Genomic DNA, 21183 nt, shown 5'->3' on the forward strand with positions numbered 1-21183 from the left:
TCTTTCTCCAGGTAGATTCCATTATATATTCCATGCTGTATCTTGTAGGATATAGAGCAATTATGTAATACAAAAACTTTGATATAATGCAGTTAATGGTGTCTCATTGTCCTAGTCGCATGGAGATTCAGCATATTTCACTTTCATAAGAAAAATATTGTTAAGATACGCCTTTAATAGTCTGTAATTTAATGCAAATCAATTAAATTCAACCGGTGTTTTCTGAATGCATAGTATATGTCAGGCACTCATGAGATACTGGGAAAAAAGAAGTGAGCAAAAGTATTTTATTGAAGAGTTTCAAATGTGTTCAGTATAATATCTGAAATAAGGCAAATCAAATCATTATTTGGTTTTGGGTTTAAAAAAGAGCAAAATAAGTGAAAGTCCTCTATGGACGCAGATGGAAAAGAGATTTATGTCTGCTGTTCTGGTTCTTGTTAGGTCATTCTAGAATAAGAAAGAAATATATTTTTATCATCTGTGATCAGTAAAAGTTGATAAGATATAAAGAACCACTAACTCAATAGTCTTTCCTTTACTGGATGAAGTTCTTTTGGGAGTTAAAGGAAGAACTTTTATTTCCTAGGGCATATATTTTTTTTTTAAGTTTATTTACTTTTAGTAAGCTCTGCACCCAACATGGGGCTAGAATTCATGACCCCGAGATCAAGAGTCACATGCTCTCCTGACTGAGCCAGGCAGATACCCCATTTCTGGCGCATGTCTTAAAAGCTTCATGCATCGTATTATTTGTAACGAAGTGTTCATCCAGTTAATTGGAGTTTTTGGTAATTTTTATTTCGTTTCTGAGACTTGTGCTTTGTAGGTTTATGGATTTATTATTATTTCTGTTGTACTAAGTACTATTGAATGTCTTTAGCCATTTAGGATTTTTAATAGTAGAAAACAGATTCATAAATTCATAGATTCATAAATTAATTCATTTGATAATGGTAGAGAAGCTTTTACTTCTTACCAAGAATTTCTAGGTAGTTTAGCCATGTGGAAACATCTGCTATTTTAAAAAAATTCAGTAGAAAAAAGTTTAGTAGAATCCATGGATAATTTCTTATCTTCCATAATTTAAACTGTGCTCAGAAAAAAAAATCATTACATTTTACTCCTGGACCTCCCACTAGCGATAAGGAAAGAGACCTCATCTTAAATCTGTCCTTTTCCATTTGCTAGATAACTCTTTCTAGTATTCAGACACTTAGAGCAGGTGTGCTTGTTTGAACTCTCCTGTTAATATTTTCTCCTTCTTATTAAAAAGCTACCTGTAGCACATTTCTACTTCTCCACCTCTAATGCTCCCTGTTGAAGCTCTTCATTCTTGGTCTTTCAGGATCTCTTTCTGTGATAAAGTAATTCTCGTTCATTCCCTTCTCTTAGTACCAAATAACCAGGATATGAAAAGTCCTACATAAAGTATACTTTGGGTTCATAAAACATCCTCCAAAAGAAGACCTTCAAATTGGAATCCTTTACTAGTATCTCCATTTCATTCTTTTTCTTCTTTCTAGGAGAAAAACAAAACATACTAAGAATTGTACTGATGGAGCCTGAATTAAGTGTTGGGGAGATTTTGGTCTAGTCTTAGCTTTGCTGCTAATGAGCTACTTAGCTTTGGGCCAGTCATGTACTCCCATAGTCTTCCTGAGCTTGAGTGTCCTGTTTTGTCAAATGAGGGTGATACTGTGTCATGCCTTTCTAACTTCATGCATATTTTATAGCTCTAAAATGCCATCCCTGTGTGTATACTGGATAGTCATGACCAGAAGAGCTACTTTGAATCTTATTTTCATCTTGAAATTCCTGTGTGAGTACCTATTATCAAGTAGAATTCAGGTGTAGCTTTCTGATTTTTCTTTTGGTCAAAGGCAGACTCTATTTTATATGACCTCTGTTCTCAGAAAGGTGGAGAGGTACCTGTTCACTGTGTAGGTAATTCAACATTGAGTGAAATGGACAGCATACTTTCATTTAAGATTCTTAAAGACTCATATAATTTTGAATACTTTACCATCCTTAAGGACTTTATTTCCTTGAGAAAACAGGTGCCATTTTTGATGTCATCAGTCCCTGAGAGACTGTACTGCTGGAGAGAATGTGTGGTGGGAGTACACCATGTGTTGTTGGTGGAAGGGGGGGAATGCTTTTCAGAAGAAACATACTTACGCTAGTCTATACTCTTCATATAGTGTATATGTAGAGAGAGTATGTATAAATAGTTATTTATATATATACTGTATAGGACTTGCCACAATTAATATTGGTTAATTTTTTTAAAATGTTTATTTATTTATTTTGAAAGAGAGAAAGAGAGAGCATGCATGCATGAGCAGGGGAGTGGCGGAGAGAGAGAACGGGGGAACGGAGGGAAAGGATCCCAAACAGGCTCTGCACTGTCAGCACAGAGCCTGACGNTAAATGTTTGTTTATTTATTTATTTTGAAAGAGAGAAAGAGAGAGCATGCATGCATGAGCAGGGGAGTGGCGGAGAGAGAGAACGGGGGAACGGAGGGAAAGGATCCCAAACAGGCTCTGCACTGTCAGCACAGAGCCTGACGTGGGGCTCCATCTCATGAACCATGAGATCATGACCAGAGCTGAAATCAAGAGTTAGATGCTTAACTGACTGAGCCACCCAGGAGCCCCACTATTGGTTAATCAAATGTAGATAGGATATTATTGTTTTCATTTTGTCTCCTTCATTACACTAATTCGTCTGAAAGCAGAGATCATATGTCTGTCTTTCACTACTGTATTCCTAGTGCCTCTCTCTGCCTGGTACCATAATAGGTGCTCAGTAATATTTGTTGAGTGTGATTAGTTGAGAACTGATTGCCTTAGAAACAACTGTTCTAAATATAATACTTTCTTAGAAATATTAGTTGGCCAAAGTTGGAATTCTGTAAGTCATCTCTTTCTGACTGATGGACAGCTGAATGACAGACCCAAGGTACCTAGCACACCGTTGATAGAACTCAGAAGAGGACCCTATGTTTAAAGTTTAAAACCAATTCATCAATTCACTGAAGCCATCTGCATTATGTTCTCGAGCCCAGATTTCTTTCCTTATATGGTTGATTGGAAACAAATAATTGGATGGCTAATCCACTTCTCAAAATAACATGTCTAAAATTGAGCTGCTGATCTACCTGCCTCAGATCTGCTCCTCCTGAAGAGTTCTCCACTGCAGTGATCACCTCCATTCTTCTAGTTCCTCAAGCCAGAAACATGGGAGTCTTCCTTGCCTTCTTTCTCTACACCCCTTACTTGATCCATTGACAACTCCTATTTATTTTACCCTCAAAGGTATCACGGTATTCAGGATCTCACCACACCTCACATTCCGTACTGCCACAGCAGTACTCATCATTTCTCATCTCGATTACTGCAGATGCTTTCTAATTAGTCAATCCCTTTGCACCTGCCCTTATCTCTCTCCCTCATGAACATTCCACAGTGGTATCTTTGACCTCATCTCCTGCTTTTCTTCCCCTTGTTCACTCACTGCCCAGTCATGCTCTTGTGTCAGAGACATTACACTTGCTGTTCCCTCTGTCTGAAGTGCTCACCTTTCCGCACCCCTTTTATCTACACAGCTCATTTCCTCACCTCCTTCAGGTCTTTATTCACATATTACCTTTTTGGTGGCTACCCCATATAAAATCGAAACCTTCCCCCAATACTTCCTAACCTCCGTCCTCTGTTATTTTGTCCTTGGCACTTACCACCATTTAGCACATTGCATATCGTGTTATTTTCTCTTCCCAATAAAATTAAAGTCCCATGAGGGCAGGAATTTTTGGTTGTTTTGTTCACCACTATATTTCTAGTGTCTACAACTACCTGGAACACTATCCATAGTCAAGAAATACATTCTAACAGATTGAAGGAATAGAGAAATAGTACCTGGATTCTTAGTTTGCTACTCCACCCAGATCCTGTTGGGAGGTTGGCAGGTGATTGTACCTCCAGAAATGATTCAGATTTTTAGTAATCTTTAGTTCTTGGAACATTCTCTGCTTCAGAATGGTTTTGCGGTAATTTCTGACTACCATTTATGATGTCCAGTTTCCAGATGTGATAGGGATTTTCCCCCCATTAAAAGCTTCCAAATGTCTCAGACTAATAAAAGTTTAATATTTAGAAGGGATTCATTTTATATATGAAAATGTGCTATGAATATTTTTCTGGCTGACTTATAAAACTGAGATCTTTGCCTTTCCATGAGGACCCCAATTCATAGACCTGTTTTTTATTCCAAAGAGAACTAACCTCTAGACGTCTCTAGCTTAATGCAGTTTCTCCTGTGAGCCCATACCCCCCCAGAGAACACAGTACTACCCTTTTCAATGCTCTATACTTTTTAGTTGGCTAATGATTTGATTTGACCAAAAATACCCTACATGGATTCTCAGCACTACTGCATATTCAGTATTAGTCAGGAAGTTCAGGTTAAGCTCTGTGTCTCAGAAAATAGAGAGAATGGTTTCAGTAGTAGGAAAAATATCCCAATTTAACTTCTGGAAGTCACTGTAGTCATGTAAAACTATGAACAAGGGAAGTCTTTATTTGTATGAAGTTTGAAGTACAGCCAACTCCTCCACCCTCTTGTTTTTCTCACATCTTTCCCCTGCTTTTCCCTTTCCTAAAAATTAAAACTTTCGATTTTTACTGGTTCTTCTAACATAGAGCACAAATTGAAGACTGTGCAAAGGATAGAATGATTAGGCCTGAGAAATGTATATGCTCTGTGGAATGCAGGGAATACTCTTTTTTGAAGGGTATTCCTATATTCCTGAGTGTTAGGTCATTGGAGTACTGACATTTAGTAATATAGCAGTAATTAGAATGGATTATTTGGTATTTGTGAAGAAGCCTATGCTCATTATTAAGACTTTCAAGGTGGCTAGGCATTAGCTAATAGGGTCATGACACAAACCAGAGAAAGAGTAAAAGTCATGGTCTAGTTTTGGCCCAAAGCCAGGAAGAACTATTGCTATCTCCCACCACCCCAAGTTCGTTCTTTCCTTTTTTAAAAAAATGTTTATTTTTGAGAGAGAGAGAGAGAAAGGTAATATGTATGCGAGGGGGAGGGGAGGGAGAGAGGGAGGGACAGAGAGAGAGGGAGACAGAGGATCTAAAGCAGGCTCTGTACTGACAGAAGATTGCTTAGCACAGGGTTGGAACTCACAAATGTGAGATCATGACCTGAGCCCAAGTTGAATGCTTAACCGACTGAGCCACCCAGCTGCCCCTCACATTCTTTATTTCTTTGACACAATGCTGCCTCTGCAAAAATGGTTATTGGATTTCAGTTTTCCTTCAGTGAATATTCAGATGGGTAATGTTGGACTTCACTGTTATAAGAATATATGCTAAAGATCAGTCTCTTTAGTGTGATTCAGTTTTTGTTGCCAAACCTGGGTAAAAAGGAAAGCCATCACAAGTTTCAACAAGAAAACCAGCCAACAAAGGAAAAGGGGTATTGATGTACTTCTAGTGGGACAGTACAAACGAACTGCCATTTGTGTTTCTGCTTGGCAGACTGGCCCAGCCTACCTCTGGAAAACCTGATTTTAGGGCATGGCCATCAAGCATAGATATGTGCACTTACCCTGGGGGTCTGGAGGGAGACTGCTCTCTTTCCAATATACACTGACTTCCCTGTCTTTTCTCTACTGGATTACTTTGGAACATTCCATTTCCGAACAAGTTTATTTCTTCTGTAACAAAAAAGCCAAAGGAAAAGGAATCTAACCATCTATGTAATTATAGTTACGTACACTGTTTTGCAGTAACTTCCACAGTTGATCTAGAAATTTAAGAGGTCTCCTTAAAAACATAATTTATTCCAGATACACACTAGCATTGGCTTCTTTGATGTAATGAGGCACTTATTAGTTAGCAAGAGATTTATTATTTTAATAGTCTTATATAGTTGGATTATATTCTAGGGCAAAGGTAATGTCTATTTTCTGCTGTAAAATTGGCATGCGTTTAAGTTAGAGGTCGTGTCTTTTCTTAATTACATTTAATCATATGATTGGAAAGTTGCAAAATTCAGTGATTCCCAGTGGGCCTTCTCTTTCTTGAATAAACGAGAGAAATGCTGTTTGGTTGGAAGGCACTCCAAGTACATTAAAGTGCAGTGTATTTTCTCCTCCTCCTCTTCCTTCTTCTTCCTCTTCGTCCTCTTCCAACCTTGGAATAAATAAATTTTACCTAAGAAACTCTTCCTCCAAGGTTACAACAGTTTTGTAATTGCAAACATTTAAAAAAGTTCACTTCTGAAATAAATTTTCCTGTAACATGTCAAGTACCAAGACAAAAGGAAAAGTAGGAAACTTACTGCAAATATATTGTTATGCACAGTTACTATGAAGGGTAGATAGTAGCTTAGAGTACATTTTACAATAAAAATGTCTGGGTTTTTTTTTAAATGTAATTACATGGTTCCAGGACACCTTAACAAATTCATTGGCATTCGGATAGGCTGAACTTTGGTACCTTTGCCTTAGCCTTTTCTTTAATGGGTTCTGATTTGAATTGAGTAGTTTTCAGGGTTTTTTTTTCAGATTTGTCCTTGATAATGTGAAGAGGATAGACATAGTGTATGTAGTCTCTGGAATGAAACTACATGCAAACAGTCTGTTTAAATGGGCAAACTCTTACTTTATGTCCAAAAGCATATGTTGGAAATATGCTCAGTTCCTTGAACAATCAGAACAATAGATTTTGAAGGAATTTAATAGTTGTTATCCTAGAGTTTCCCTTATGTCCTTAGCTATGCTATGATATGACATCATCACAGCATGTAATATTTATTGAACACTAAGTGAAGTAGAAGCTAAACTGAACTATGATATCATACTTATCCCTTAGGAACATAGATTCTAGGGAACTGGCTAGTTTTGCGATTTCACATTTTCATTCATTTGTGATTAAATCTTGACCTAAAGGGCTGGTGTATTTCAGGAGGGTGAGTAGCTTTTCCATAAATCCAAGCTGGTTAGGATTTATGATTCTAAATGTACTTTTAAAACTTGTTTAGAATCATAGTTAAGTCTAGTCAGGTGACCTACAATACGAACTGTGGAGAGAATAAAATAAAAGATTGACCACAAAAGAGCACAGGGGTTTTGATCCTTTTTTTTTTTTTTAAGAAAATTTTATTAAGCTTCTATCATCCGTTTCTCCTATCCTTCACTTCTCACCTCTGACAACTCCTAATCTATTCTCTGTATTTATGAGCTTGGGTTTGATTCTACATGTAAGAGATATCATATGATATTTGTCTATCTCTGTCTGACTTGTTTCACTTAGCAAAGTGCCCTTGAGATCCATCCATGTTGTCTCAAATGGCAAGATTTCATTATTTGTATGGAAGAATAATATTCCATTATATATTATATATTTATATCATATATATTTCATATTATCACAGTTTCATATATCACTGTTATGTACATATTGGTACATAAAGTATCATGCATCACAAAATCCATATCTTGGAATATGGAAATAATGCTGCAGTAAACACAGGGGTGCATATAAAAAATAAACTTATATAATTTGGACAGCTGAGAATGATGGCAGAAAAGATCCACTGTCACATTGTATGTATTTAGCAATACAGATTTATGGCAACTGATAGGAAAGGGGACTCATTCAATAAAAATAAGAAGGGAGGGCTGTATAAAACACTCCCCTTTACTGAGTCCCCTGTACAGAGTTTCTAAACTGGCTTTTGTTATTTATCTTGGGTTTAAATCCTATGACCAAAGATTCTCTCCTTTAGCTACTAAGAATTCTCTTAGGAATAAAAACAAGGAGTCACTCCTATAGATAACATCTTTATATGTAATTCTGACATGGTTTTATATGCTGTGGAATCTTTTAATATATGAGTCTTGAATAATAAATTATAACACCAAATGTAAATATGATTTACTATAATGTACACCTGAAATTATTATGTCAGTTATACATCAGTAGAAATACTCTTCAAAATTATTTTAAGTTTTATTTTAATTCCAGTTAGTTAGCATACAGTGTTATATTAGTTTCAGGTACAATACTCAGCACTTCCCTACTTCACCCTGTGCCCATCATGACAAGTGCATTCCTTAATCCCCATCACCTGTTTAACACATCCCTCCACACCCTTTTCAAAATTATTTTAAAAATGTAAATATGATTTATATAACATATCAACAAACACAGTTCAAGATTGTGTGAGCAAGCTTGAAAAGATACCTAGAGTTAACCAATATAATATGCTCTGTAAAATGATAACTTTTGAAATAACCCCAAGTACCTTTTATCTTTTTGGCAAATCCATAGAATTCTATAAGAGTGATGTAAAATTGTCATTTTCTCCTGTTCTTTTTATTTCTATGGTACTATTAGCAACCAAAGGGAGCTACTAATTTGATTATATACACACACAACACATACACTCACACGAATATTAAAGGTTCTTAATTCTCGTTTGGAATGTTTCACAGCTACTTTTATGGAAAGAAACAAGGTCCAGTTCTGAAGTTTTAGAACTTTGGTGGTGATGTGGGCTTCTTAACTTGTGAGGAAATTATGTAAAAAAAAATCTCCACTGTTTACATTTCTGGGGGATATAGAGGAAAGGGAGAGGGTCTTAGAATTGAAGGTGAGGTTAGAGATAAGGTTACTATTGATCTGTGGGACTTCTCTGGCTGGGAGGGGCTTCCTGAGAGGAGTAGAGACCGAGAGTCTTTGGATATGGCTAAAATACTTATGAATCACATGAGTATTGGGCTTGATTAAAATTTTAAATTTTCTCTGACTCTGTGGTTGATCTCTTGATCTGTTTTCACTCCTGGTTCTACTAATGTGTTTTTTTTTCCTCCTTTGGGGGTGGTGAGCAGTCTATAAATAATACCTTATGTAGAGCTTCCTCTGATCTCTGCCCTTTGTTCTCATCTTTAGTGAGCTAGGTGAGTGTTTAGGTTTTTTCTAGGAAAACATTATTCAATCATTAAACCTTTGGGTGAAGAATGTAGAAAAACAGTTTTTCAACCCCCTCTTTATCTTTTTCAGTCTTTCAGAAGGTTTGAAGTGAAAGAAGCATTTTTCTTTGGGCATAATGAATAGCAAAATGATGATGCTTTCATGTTCTCCTTTACCAGTGAAGAAAGAGTCTGTATGTGTAATATGTGGGATATAAAGGCTATCAAACGTGTTTTGCTTTCATTTCCATTAAGCTTTTAAAAAGTTGCTATATATTGCTAAGTTATCAAAATGTCTAGGAGTCTTAGGAGGACAGTGGGTTGTTTGTTCCATTGCTAAGATTTATAGGAGATCTGTTTTTATCAGAATAGATGTGTTCACTGAACTTGTGTATTTTTAAACATGTGGAGCCAGACTTGAAGGGGAAAGCTTCCATTAGAATCTCAATGAGAAGGGAATATGTGTCAGCTGAGAAATACAAAGTAAGACATAGCAACACATGCTGGCCCTCTTTAAGTATTAAAGGGGAATTTTATATTCATCTGACCACTTCATACACCATATTTTTCAAATAATTAAGATAAATATTGGTTCGTAACTGATATTTCACCTTGTATAAACTTGCCTTGTGAAATCACAACAGAATTCTCACAACGGTGGTTATTTTTACATAGTGTAGGCTTTCATGGAGAATTTTGAAATGCATATTTTTCCTATGTTATTTTAAAAAGCTAGTAAAATAATCATTCTTAAGGATTTCATGGTTACATATAGACAGATAGGAAACCAAGGATGCTTTGGTTCCCTTTAGTTTATTTTCTTTGTAATGCCAGGGGAAGGAGCTAGTCTGGTGACTCTGTTTGGTGTATTTATAAAGGTAATGCAATTAATGATATAATAAGCTTTTACGACTCCATCAAAGGAGACATTTTGGAAGTGCTGGTGGGGGTGGAGATGGAGGGGTTGATGTCGCTATTTCCAGAGAAGGTTAGAATACTTTTAATTGCTGCTCACTAATCTCCTGTTCCTAGGTGGATTAAATTTGAAGAAAAAGTGGAACAGGGTGGGGAAAGATGGAGCAAGCCCCACGTGGCCACGTTGTCCCTTCACAGCTTATTTGAGCTGAGGACATGTATGGAGAAAGGATCCATCATGCTTGACAGGGAGGCATCTTCTCTCCCACAGTTGGTGGGTAAGTATGTTGTTTAAAGTTTTTATCTTTTTTTTTTTTAGCTTTACCAACCTATCCATGGGTCTCCATTAAGGCAGATGACTTCTAGAACGAATATCTTCTCTCTTTTTTTATACTATAAAACTAGTAAGGTTTGTTGCAGGTTTGGAAGATACAGACAAATATTGAGAAGAAAATAAAAAATCATCTGTCATATCTCCATAGTCATTGTTGACATTTTGGCATGTTTCTATCCAGTTTTTATTTCTTAGTCTTCTCTTTTATGCTTTTAATTTTTCATATTATTTTTGTTGGGATCCTAATGTATATGTACAGATTTGCATTCACTTCCCTCACTTATTAGTGTAAGGTTAATATTTAGAATAGAGGCTCCCCCACTCCCATCCTTGGTTATATTGGACTGAAGGTCTGGAGACTAGATTTCCAGAACATTGTGCTGAGCTTCTCTGGGCCTCAGTTTCATCATCTGTAAAATAGGGTTTATGTCCTATGTAAGAAGGAAAACAGTCTAGTTGCTGGGTTGGGACTGATTTTGTAGGTGGAAGTCAAGATCCTGTAACTGTATGTAAGGAAGATTATGGGGGCCAGTAGCCACATGCCCTAGCCACATGGGCTAGTGACTGGTCATGTCACATTGGTGCTGAGTGTCATTTATTTATACACCCACGAACAAGTAGCTGAACCTCTTGATGCAGGGCAGTCTTGGTTTCTTTTGCGATTAGTGCTGTGTACTGAATGTTAACTCATCACGTTGAACACCTTGGGCACACATCACCACATTCCGAACAGTAGTAATTGTTTTCACTTGCTAACAAAAGCCTGGCCTAAACTGCCTTATTACTGCCTTCAGATCTAGGTGTACTGAAGATCATGTTTTTCTCTAGATGAGGTACAGGGGCTCTGTTTGTCATTCCTGGGAAAATTCAATAACTAGATGTGCTCTGGACCTATATGGATGACCACACTTTTACACAGGGTGTCTCACTTGGGATTATGGAGAAGACAATATGGGTTGTGGTTCCACAGAAAGTGACCAGTATAAAATTCTTGTATATCAGACTCACTGCAAAATTTCTTTGAATGTCTATAGCCAAAAGGCTTGACTATGGCATCTGTGTATTGTTACTGTTGCTTTTTTTAATAGATAGTAGGAAAGCTATAGAATTTGTATTGGAAGAAAAGGTTAGTTGTCAAATGAGGCATGTATCTTACTGTTATGTATGTATCTTATCCTTCTTCAGAGAGCTTGTTAGTTCCATTTGCAAAGAAGTCCCATACTTTTCATGAACCTGAGATCCTTAAGGTACACATGGAGAAGGGGGAAGGGTGAATATGAAGATACAGGGTGGACAGAATTAATTAGCTCCTGAATTTATTCAGCAGTGGTGTAGGAACTTCTACAATGCGCCAGACACTTTTCTAGGCCCTGGAAGTATGTTTGCAAATCTCTCACTTTGTAAATGGGGTAAGTTACAAACCCACATCCACATAGGTTAGAAAATAAGGAAATAATGCTCTTTGTGGAATTTTTGATTTGTGACCAGGCAAGTGAGGCTGAAAATGGATATCTGGGGAAATCTTGGACTTTTGTACCCAGGGAAGATGAGCCTGTCTACAAAGACAGATAGAAGCAAGCAGAAGGGATGGTTTTCTGGGTGATTTGTTTTGCTGCAAGGGAGATTGTTACTCAAAAAAATATCATGGTTAGCAAAAATCCGTCCAGTTTTTTAGTGAGAATTGCAATTTCTGTGTTTTCAGACTTTAAGAACTAATCTGGAGCAAGATGTCTGAAATTAGACAAGTTGAAAAAATAAGTCAGAATGCATAAATGCTGGATAAAATGGGAATTAAGCTTGTGACTGGGCAATATATACACAGTCTTGGGGGAGAATGTGTGTTGTGGTTGAAGAGTCACTAGCAAGTTTCCAATATTAATTAAGAAAGTAAGTCCTATAGTAGAACTTGGGCTTTTCTATAAAACTGTCTTCAGGATCCTTAGTAGCAGAAAGAGCCATCTTAAGGAGCTTCTGGTCTTTAGCAACTGACTGGTCTTTTCCATGCAATAGGAGACAGAATCCCATATTATATTGGAGCGTTGTGTAGCCACTGGGCAAAGAAAGAGGTTCTGGTATTCACTAGATTTAGGGAAAGTTCATTAAGCATTTTATGTTCTCACTTTAATTTTCCATTACTTTTTATTATCAGTTGTGGACTTTGTCTCTAACCACCATCACTTTACTTTTAAAAATTGTCATTAGATTGTACAATTAGACACCACCAGGTCACTGCGAAGTACCATCACTCTTATCCTGTAGCTGATAATACAGAAAAACAATCCAGAGGCAGATAACACACATTACCAGCAGAAGAAAGGAGGGAGGGAGAGCGGAAAGGAAGGAATGAAAGAAGGAAAGGAAGGAGGGAGGGAAGAAAAGGATCAAATTTGCAGGAGTGGAGGGAAGAGCATGTTTGAAAGAGTGTCCCTGGCTGAAAAAAGTATTTAAAAATCCTCGAGGAATTGAAATGTTACAGAGAGTTAAAAGCATGAAGAAAAAAGTGCCCTAATTTCCCTTTAAATGACAGAAGATGGCACGGTAACTTGAAGAATTATTGCCATTATTTGGTTATTAAAACATCCTTTTCTAGCAGAAGGTGAAGCGGCTGGTTTGTTCTGCATCGGGCTGATAATTCAGAGTTGTGAATTATGGACAATTTAGTCTCTAACATGCTTCTTCCCTCCTCCCTGTCTTTATCTCCTCAAAAGAGAAGTGAAAGAAATAATAGTGGGTGTGATTATATCAAACAAACAATAGCATGATTTTTATCTTTCTTTGCGGTCCACCTGCTGCTCCTTCTTCATGGCCTGCATCTGAGAGGCAGCCTCCCTCTGCAGGTGCTAAGCTGTCACCACGTGACTGTTTAAGCAGGTGTTACCTCTCATACTTACACACACAGCATTCAGCCTTGTTCTGATTCTCCTCAGGACCTCTCCTTGTTTTCTTCATGGAGAGCCCCTTTGAATGCTAAGAAAAATACTTGTCTTTAAAGGAATTAAAGGATAAAACAACATTTCACGGATTATTTTAAGAGCTTGATTATTACTATCATCATTATAGTCCTACAATGAAAGAGTGTCATTCATACATGAAGGCAACTGCATGAGGATTTTCCTACCCTCCTAAGTTAAAATTATAAGTCACTTCAGGTATTGTATTATGATGGGAAATGGATTAGGAAAATGTAGCTCTATTTTGGGAGTTCTCGTTTTTATATTTAAAGGCATTGCTGAGCTGTGCATGCTGGCAGATGTGTTAGTCATGTCGTTTCTTGCTTTTAACACCTTTTAGATTTTCAAAATGGCAATGTATTTATTTTTTATCACAAAAGTAATAAATGTTCATTTTGAAATAATCCAGGAAAGTGGAACACACAAAAATGAAAATACCACCATTTACAGCAGTTTTTCTGTACATATTCGTTTACACATATGAAATTTATTTTACAGATAGGATCATGCTATAACACTTTAATCTGCCCTTTTTAACTTAAAAACTTAACATGAATTTGTTTCTATGTGATTAAATATACATGTGAACATCATTTTGATGGCTGCAAAATATTTAATGATCTACTACTGGGCATTTAAGTTGTCTTCAAATTTTTATTGTAAAGAATAAGTGAACGTTCTGTTACAGTTTCGTGAAATTGTTTATTTTTAAGCATAGGTTTCTAATGGTGAAATAGTCGAAGAGTTTGAAGGTATTGAAGGGTTTTGTATGTGTTTGGTGGTTGGCCTTCAAGAAAGGTTGTACTAGTTATTACTGTCACCGTCAGTATGTGGAATTCCCTAGGGCATCCACTTTTCACATCCACGTATACATTTCGCCACTTTGGTAGGTTAGTAAAATCTCATAATTGGTTATATTTATAAATGGCCTTCATTAATCTTGAAGTTCAGTATTTCTTGGGCCTTGTGTTTCATTTAAAAATGTTTGTTACTTTTGGCCATTTTTTGTTGCATGAACACCAGTCTCTTGGTTTGTGGAAGCCCATGCATATATCAGGGTTTTTGTTTGTTTGTTTGCTTGATTGTTGGTTGGGGTCTAGAGCCCACTTTTTTAAATAAAGAGAAACACTGTGTGATATGGAAAAAGATGTAAACTGTGAGTCAGAAAACCTGGTTTAACTTGGGCAGTTGCACCTCTGGTGAGGCTTCGTCTGACAGCAAGTCCTCTGTCTCTTGCCCTCTCTTCCCAATATGACAAGAGATTGAAGTTGGTGTTTCCTGAACTCTCTTTCAGCTCTGCTATCATCTACGGTTGGCACGCTCTCTCCCAACTGGTAGTGGTTGTGGGATTTTGAACACTGAAGGCTTAATTTCAGTGTAGCTGTGAAATGTTACTGCCCCCACTTTCCTTGAAAGGTTTTGTAGTTTGTGCTTAAAAAAGATCCCTGTAATGTGGGCTGTTTTATGGGAACTTAATGAAGGGCATAAGCCACACAGATGTCTTAACCTGTTCTAACTGGTGATTTCCAGGCATTAGTAACAGAGGGCTGGCTGTGCATATGTATGGATAGGTTTGAGATTACAAGGGAAGGCAAGCACAGAGGGAGGCCCTGCCAGGAAGGGTAGATAAGAGACATTTTAATCCACAACCCTGGAATTAGAGTAAGAGCTTGATAACATGTGCCACAAATACACGGAGGCTGTTTGTTTATTTTTATGGTTCTCTGTCAAATGGACCTTCCGCACTGAACAAGACTTAAGGGGAAAGTAGACGAGTAACACCTAATTATTTTACTATGGAGCAGAAGGTTAACTGTAATTATAGGATCAGCTCTGAGAGTTTCACTGAGAAGAGTTTGTGCAGTTAAAAACACTCAGAGCTAAAGACCACTCTCAAACCAAAACATTCCTCCGGGAGAAACTCTTCCTACCTTGCCCACGCTCCCCACCACGTGGCCCGGTGTTATGTGACATTTGTGGCATTTGTGTAAGACGTGTCATGGAAAATTCAGGAGTCAGCCTCTGCTTGGCTTCTAAGTAGTTGATTGTATATGGTGTAAGTTGTCCGTTTCTAGCTGTAGGTTGTGAGGCCAGTTCTGTGAGTGCTTGCTGTGAAGATGGTCCCCTGAGTGGTGCGGTGACGGCCAGGCAGAACCCCTGGAACATCTGTGACTTCTGTTTACAAAGAGATGGCAGTGCTTAGGAGATGGTGCTACCCTTCCAGTTCCCATCAGTTTTTTCTGTCAGACTTTGGCAAGAGGAGAGCTTTTCTTCTCTCTTCACTTTTGTATACTGAGAACATTGCCTAAGAGGAAAATGTTGAGGTGTGCTAGATGCACTCATATACCTGAAAAGGTAGGTGTTCTTTCTGGTTCTAGGTAAAGGACAAAAGCTCTATGTGCATACAGTGAGGGAGGTAATGTCCTGCCATTGCATATCTTGCATAGATTCTGTGATGTTTTGTCCTGTGCACTGTTCCGGACAGAGGAAATGTTGACCTGTTGTGTGACGTAAAGAAGGATGCACCAGGCTGCATTTCTGCCCTGCCTGCCACTAACGTGCTGACTTGTGAGAAAGAGGGTTTCTTCTTTTAGAGTAAAACTTGTCCCTTATCAGAGCTCCGTATGGAGCAGTTTCTATGAAATAGTTATCTTTTCCAATTAAATCCATTCTAAAAACAAGAACTAATAGAAATTGTAACTTTTTTGCAGTAAGATGAAAATTTCATAGAAAATTCTGGGCAGGTTACATTTTAAAATGATCAATGGAATATATTGGAAAGGCTTTTGTTGGATCCGAAAGAAGACTAAACCTCCCTTCTTAGAAAAGGCAAAGGCAGTTTTGTAGTTTAGTCTTTCTTTCATTGGATTAATTGGTGTTTATATCACCTGATATGGGGAAGAGTATTGTTTCCCTTTACCTCATCCTATTTTAAGGAAAATACATCATTACAGAAGGATTTGGGAAAATAGATCTAAAAATCAGTAATGTCAGCACATTAAATTTTGTATATTCTTTTCAAGTTTTTTAAATATCATTTATGTTTCTGGCATACTTGCTATGATAGAGTACATGAATTTTCTAATCTTACTTTTTTTACTTAATTGAAAAAATGTAAATTACTGACTGTGTTATTCATAGAAGAATGTGATTAATGTTAGTTCACTATTAACTGGGATTGAGAAAAGACAAGATGATTCTCCCTCCCCAAACATATAATTCATAGTGGAATATTTATAACTCTCTCATTAATGCCAGAATCTGTGTGTCCTGTATCTTTACCCTTTATATAAAGTGGGAAGTTGGAAATTTGGAAAATAGTTTATTGATATAAAGTTTGAGGATGATATCCATAAAGTTGGAGAGAAAATTAACTTTGTGATCTTGTGACTGAATTTTGCTTTTTGTTTTTGTTTTGCCTTTTTTTTTTTTTTCTGGTATCAGAGATGATTGTTGACCATCAGATTGAGACAGGCCTATTGAAACCTGACCTTAAGGACAAGGTGACCTATACTTTGCTCCGGAAGCACCGGCATCAAACCAAGAAATCCAACCTTCGATCCCTGGCTGACATTGGGAAGACAGTCTCCAGTGCAAGTAGGATGTTTACCAACCCTGATAATGGTAATGCAGGGCAAAGCAACTGCCTCGCTCTCTTACCTGTCTCACTCCGTCTCTTACCTTTACTTCATCTTACTTCATCTCATGTCCTCTGCTGTTTTTACTCCTCTCCATATTTCTTCCTCAAGTTCATATGCCACAGCCATTTCCTAATGACACTTTGATCCAGTTGGGCAGAGTTGCAGTCCTGTTGGAAAGATTTCAGCAGTTACTAAGGCTACAAATGCCAAGGTGCCTTGTTTGCTTCATATATGTCTATTCTGATTGACTGAGATTGTTTGGTAATAATGCTATGATGAAACAACTGAATATTTCTGATGAATCATCAAACTTGTAGATTTTTGAATATATCAGGGAATATGCTTTAGACTTGGGGATTTGTCAGAGTTAGGACAATAGACTAAGATATGGCAAATTCTCTGAATTCTAATATCATAAAGGGTTTACTTAGTATGTGAAATGGTGTCCAGTCTATAAATGATCATTTATCCAAGGCTCAGTATCATATTTATTACTTAAGTCTAGGACTACAAAAAAAAAAATCCATCTGCTCTTTTGTTATATGATCATGATGGTTAGATATGAGAATAATTATTCAAGGTAGGTTGTTCATCCCATAATATAGAAATAGGGAAGGCACTGTGTCTTATTTATACTCTTACATTTGACAGACTTTTCTGTAAAATACCTATCTTTTGTATTATTGTCTTTGTTTCAAATAAATTTCATGGTTGGTTATAATCTGAGGAGGGACCAGTTGATTTCCATGAAGTATGGAAAATGAAAGCATGGTGGAAAGTGTTGCTAAGCATTTGGCTGGTAGAGCCAGGTCTCTGTCATTCCACCCCCGGGCTTTTTGGTACCAAGAGAAATGAATAGATAAAGATGCTTCTAATTCATTGCCCTCATCTGTACTTTCAGAATAGCATGAGATATTTTGCCATGGAAAAGGTTGACTAAATGAATTGTATGAACTGGATTCTAACTTAGCCATTCCATTTCTGGAAATTGAGTTTTCTGACTTAATATTAAAACTAAACGTTGGCTGGAAGAGAGCTTACTATTAGCAGACTTTCTCTGGTATATTTTTGAGCCATTCCAATATTGTGGTTTCTCAATGAGTATCTAGTCATTAATAGAACCAAAAATTTTATTGAGTGACGTATACATTGATTTAACTTCTATCATAAATATTTTAAACAGCAAAACAGTATAAATAAATAAAATAAAACTGCTCTTTATAAAAAACACTGACAAGACAAAGAATGTAATCTAAAATATTTCTACTACAATTTGATGGTTCTATCATTATTTGGAATATCAGTGTTGACTGGAAATATTTTATTTTTTATGTCTTTTTTTTTTAATTGTATTTTTGAAGAGCTTAATGACTGGAAATGTTATAGGCTGACCAGTTGGTTATAACTGATGTCACAAATACTTTGTTTTAAAAACAACCCCTGTGTTTTTTTTTTTTTAATAATTATTTTTTACTTAGAGAGAGAGATAGAGAGCAGGCTGGGGAGGGGCAACGAGAGAGGGAGATAGAATCCCAAGCAGGATCCACACTGTCAGCACAGAGCCTGATATGGGGCTCAAACTCACAAACCATGAGATCATGACCTGAGCCGAAGTCAAGAGTCAGATGCTTAACCGAGTAGGACACCCAGGAGCCCCCAACCCCTACTTTTAAAATTATGGCAACTAAAGTAAAAGTCTGTCTTTAATATTATTTTTTATTCTTTTCTTCATATGAAATGAAATTCCATGATTTGGAGATCATTTTTTTTTATCCTGAAGCTGGTAAAGAAGCAAGAAAGTGCATTGTTTTCAAATGTCGCTGTATTTGCAAAGAGAAGCGGGATGCAGATGGCACAGTGAGGGTGGCTTCCACCAATCTGGGCTGCGCTTCATTTTTCTGAAGTGCAGACAGAGTAGCAACTAAGAACAGATGGATCGTGGAGGCCAGTATTATGTGCTTTAGGACAATATTTGGATGTTGAATACAACTAATGAGCTGATATTATCCATCATTCAGTCTTTTATCCTATCAGTAGATCTTGATACTTCAGAGCAAAGTTGAAATTGCCTCTGTCAGTCACCTTTCACTTGTGAAATGTTATATATGCTGGGCGGAAAGCAAATAGGGAGGGCAGTTGGTTCTTCCTTTCCAGCTCTTCAGCTGATCAGTTTATACCCTGAAGCATGGAATAAGATTAGGCCTTTTTAAACATGTTATTATTGGCCTTTGTGTTACCTAACTCCTTTTAAATATCCAGAGGCAAGATTTGACTTTGAGAGATTCTGTAGTAATGATCTTTCATGTACCTTTAAAGTATGTTATTATAAATTATCAGATGACAAATTTTTGGTTTTCTTTTTTTTTTTAAGTTTATTTATTTATTTTGGGGAAAGAGAGAGAGAGGTGCTAGTCAGCTCAGAGGCTAGTCAGCCCAGATCTGAGGTGGGGCTCGATCTCATGAACTGTGAGATCATGACCCGAGCTGAAATCAACAGTCAGACGCTTAGCCGACTGAGCCACCCAGGTGCCCTACAAATTTTTGGTTTTCTAAAGGTAGTTATTCTTCTTGCAAGTTTATACAGTTACCTTTATATGTTAGGGTTTAATTACTTAACATCTTTAATAACTATAAAATATTATCAGAATAAGTTTCTAAAACAGGATTGTGAAGTTGTTGCTACTATTTTAAGAAATGAGAATCTTGTATCTATTGTTGATGGAGCTAGTTCTAACACTGAAAAATCTAGATAAACTTCAGTCACTTTACTCTTGTAGGCTAGAAAATAGACACTGCTTTTTAGTTATCATAGCAATAGTGTAGTTAATAGCTGCAATGTATGGAGATACTTGAGAATTGGGATATTTTTTTTCCATCTCCCAGTGGTGTGACAGAGCTACTTCTATCTATTCACAAGAGCCAGTCGGGAATTTTGCAAGCCAGTTGTTAAACACAGCTACTATTAAATACCAAATTATGTATGTATACAATTAAATAATGATATTAAAAACAAAGGTAATAAATACTCAAAATTCATCATTTCCTACTTATTTTATTGCATGGTACTAGAGTTTACACTCTTCAGGTTATTACCATCTATTGTGTATGTATGGTGGAAATATAAAATGGTGTGCTGTCACCTCTTCCCAACTCTGTTCATTGGTTTCATTTTGGTAGCTTGCAGTAAGTCATGGTGGTAGTATTTACAGCATAGAAGTCAGAAAATTCAAATCAGGGCTTGATTTATGTTTTGTCATTTGTCTGTAGACTTTAAAAGTGATGGAGAAAATGCTAATAATGCAGATTAAATTTAAGTGTCTAGTGTCTATAGCTATTGCCTAGTAAACCTGAGCTCTTAACAAATTACCATATACTGGGTGGCTTAAACAACAAGGATTTATTTCTCATAGTTTTGGAGGCTGGGAAGTCCAAGATCAAGGCACCACAGATTTGGTTCTTTGTGAAGGTCCTCTTTATTGCTTTTCTTTGAAGATGGTTTGCCTTTTCATTGTATCTTCACATGGCAGAGAGAGATGCATCATCTTTCTCCTGTCTCTTTTCCTAAGGGCGCTAATCCCAATCATGAAGGCTCTGCCCTCATGACCTAAGCTCCTCCCAGGGACCTTACCTCCTATTAATCACATTGGGTGGGAGGGTTAGGATTTCAACATACAAATATTGTGAAGATACAAATATTCAGTCCATAACAGCTTTTAAAATGTGAAGAGCACAAGAAATCGGGTATGTATTCTGCTGGCATTCAAAAGGTATTATCCAGTTTAGCATAGATGTCACCCGCATCATTGAGGAATGAGTGAAATCTGACATTTGTCTTCATTGTTTCACTTTTATCCAACTTGTTAACATATATGATGATGGATGTTCAACATGGATGTTGCAACTATGTTTGGTTTCAAGTTGCAACCATAAGTTGGCTACTGCTAAAAGCCATGGTAAAAATTAACAAATCATTCTATGGGAATCAACTGACTATACACAATTCACAACAGAGTATCCTACAATTTGTTATTACTTGTATGTGTGCTGCCCATCCTTAATATCAGTAAAATTTATTACACACACACACACACACACACACACACACACACACACTTTTCCCCTTGGAGAGCTGGTTTTTGCAAACATTTAGCAGCATACCCACTTAATAGCCCACCACTGTCTCTCTATAGCGAAAGATTAACTCATTTTTTAGGGTTCCAATGTAGCTTTGGGTTCAAGGTGATTTATTGTTTTTTAAAAGAGATGAAAAACATTTGTGGTTGTAATAAATCAGCAAAGAATGAGGCTAGCTTCCAAGATGTTAATTATTGTGAAATTACCAC

At 36.9% G+C, this 21183-nt stretch overlaps 1 protein-coding gene and 1 long non-coding RNA gene across 3 annotated transcripts in view; one reads left to right on the plus strand and one right to left on the minus strand.

Annotated features, from left to right (window-relative positions):
• The window catches only part of SLC4A4 (solute carrier family 4 member 4), a 301173-nt gene that overhangs the window by 93618 nt on the left and 186372 nt on the right, over positions 1-21183 (plus strand). For both annotated transcript variants that reach the window (XM_077750185.1, XM_077750178.1), the window contains exons 4-5: positions 10032-10192; positions 16644-16823. In XM_077750185.1, the coding sequence (XP_077606311.1) occupies positions 10032-10192; positions 16644-16823 (341 nt within the window). The remainder of the gene's footprint in view (positions 1-10031; positions 10193-16643; positions 16824-21183) is intronic.
• On the minus strand, positions 359-17024 carry LOC144220067 (uncharacterized). Its single transcript, XR_013331605.1, has 4 exons — positions 16881-17024; positions 5630-5738; positions 1281-1522; positions 359-450 (listed from the first exon to the last, which is right to left on the minus strand). It is a non-coding gene; the product is annotated as an uncharacterized LOC144220067 (long non-coding RNA).

The sequence above is a fragment of the Crocuta crocuta genome, unplaced genomic scaffold, assembly GCF_008692635.1.
Source record: "Crocuta crocuta isolate KB4526 unplaced genomic scaffold, BGI_CrCroc_1.0 scaffold1, whole genome shotgun sequence".
NCBI lineage: Eukaryota > Metazoa > Chordata > Mammalia > Carnivora > Hyaenidae > Crocuta > Crocuta crocuta.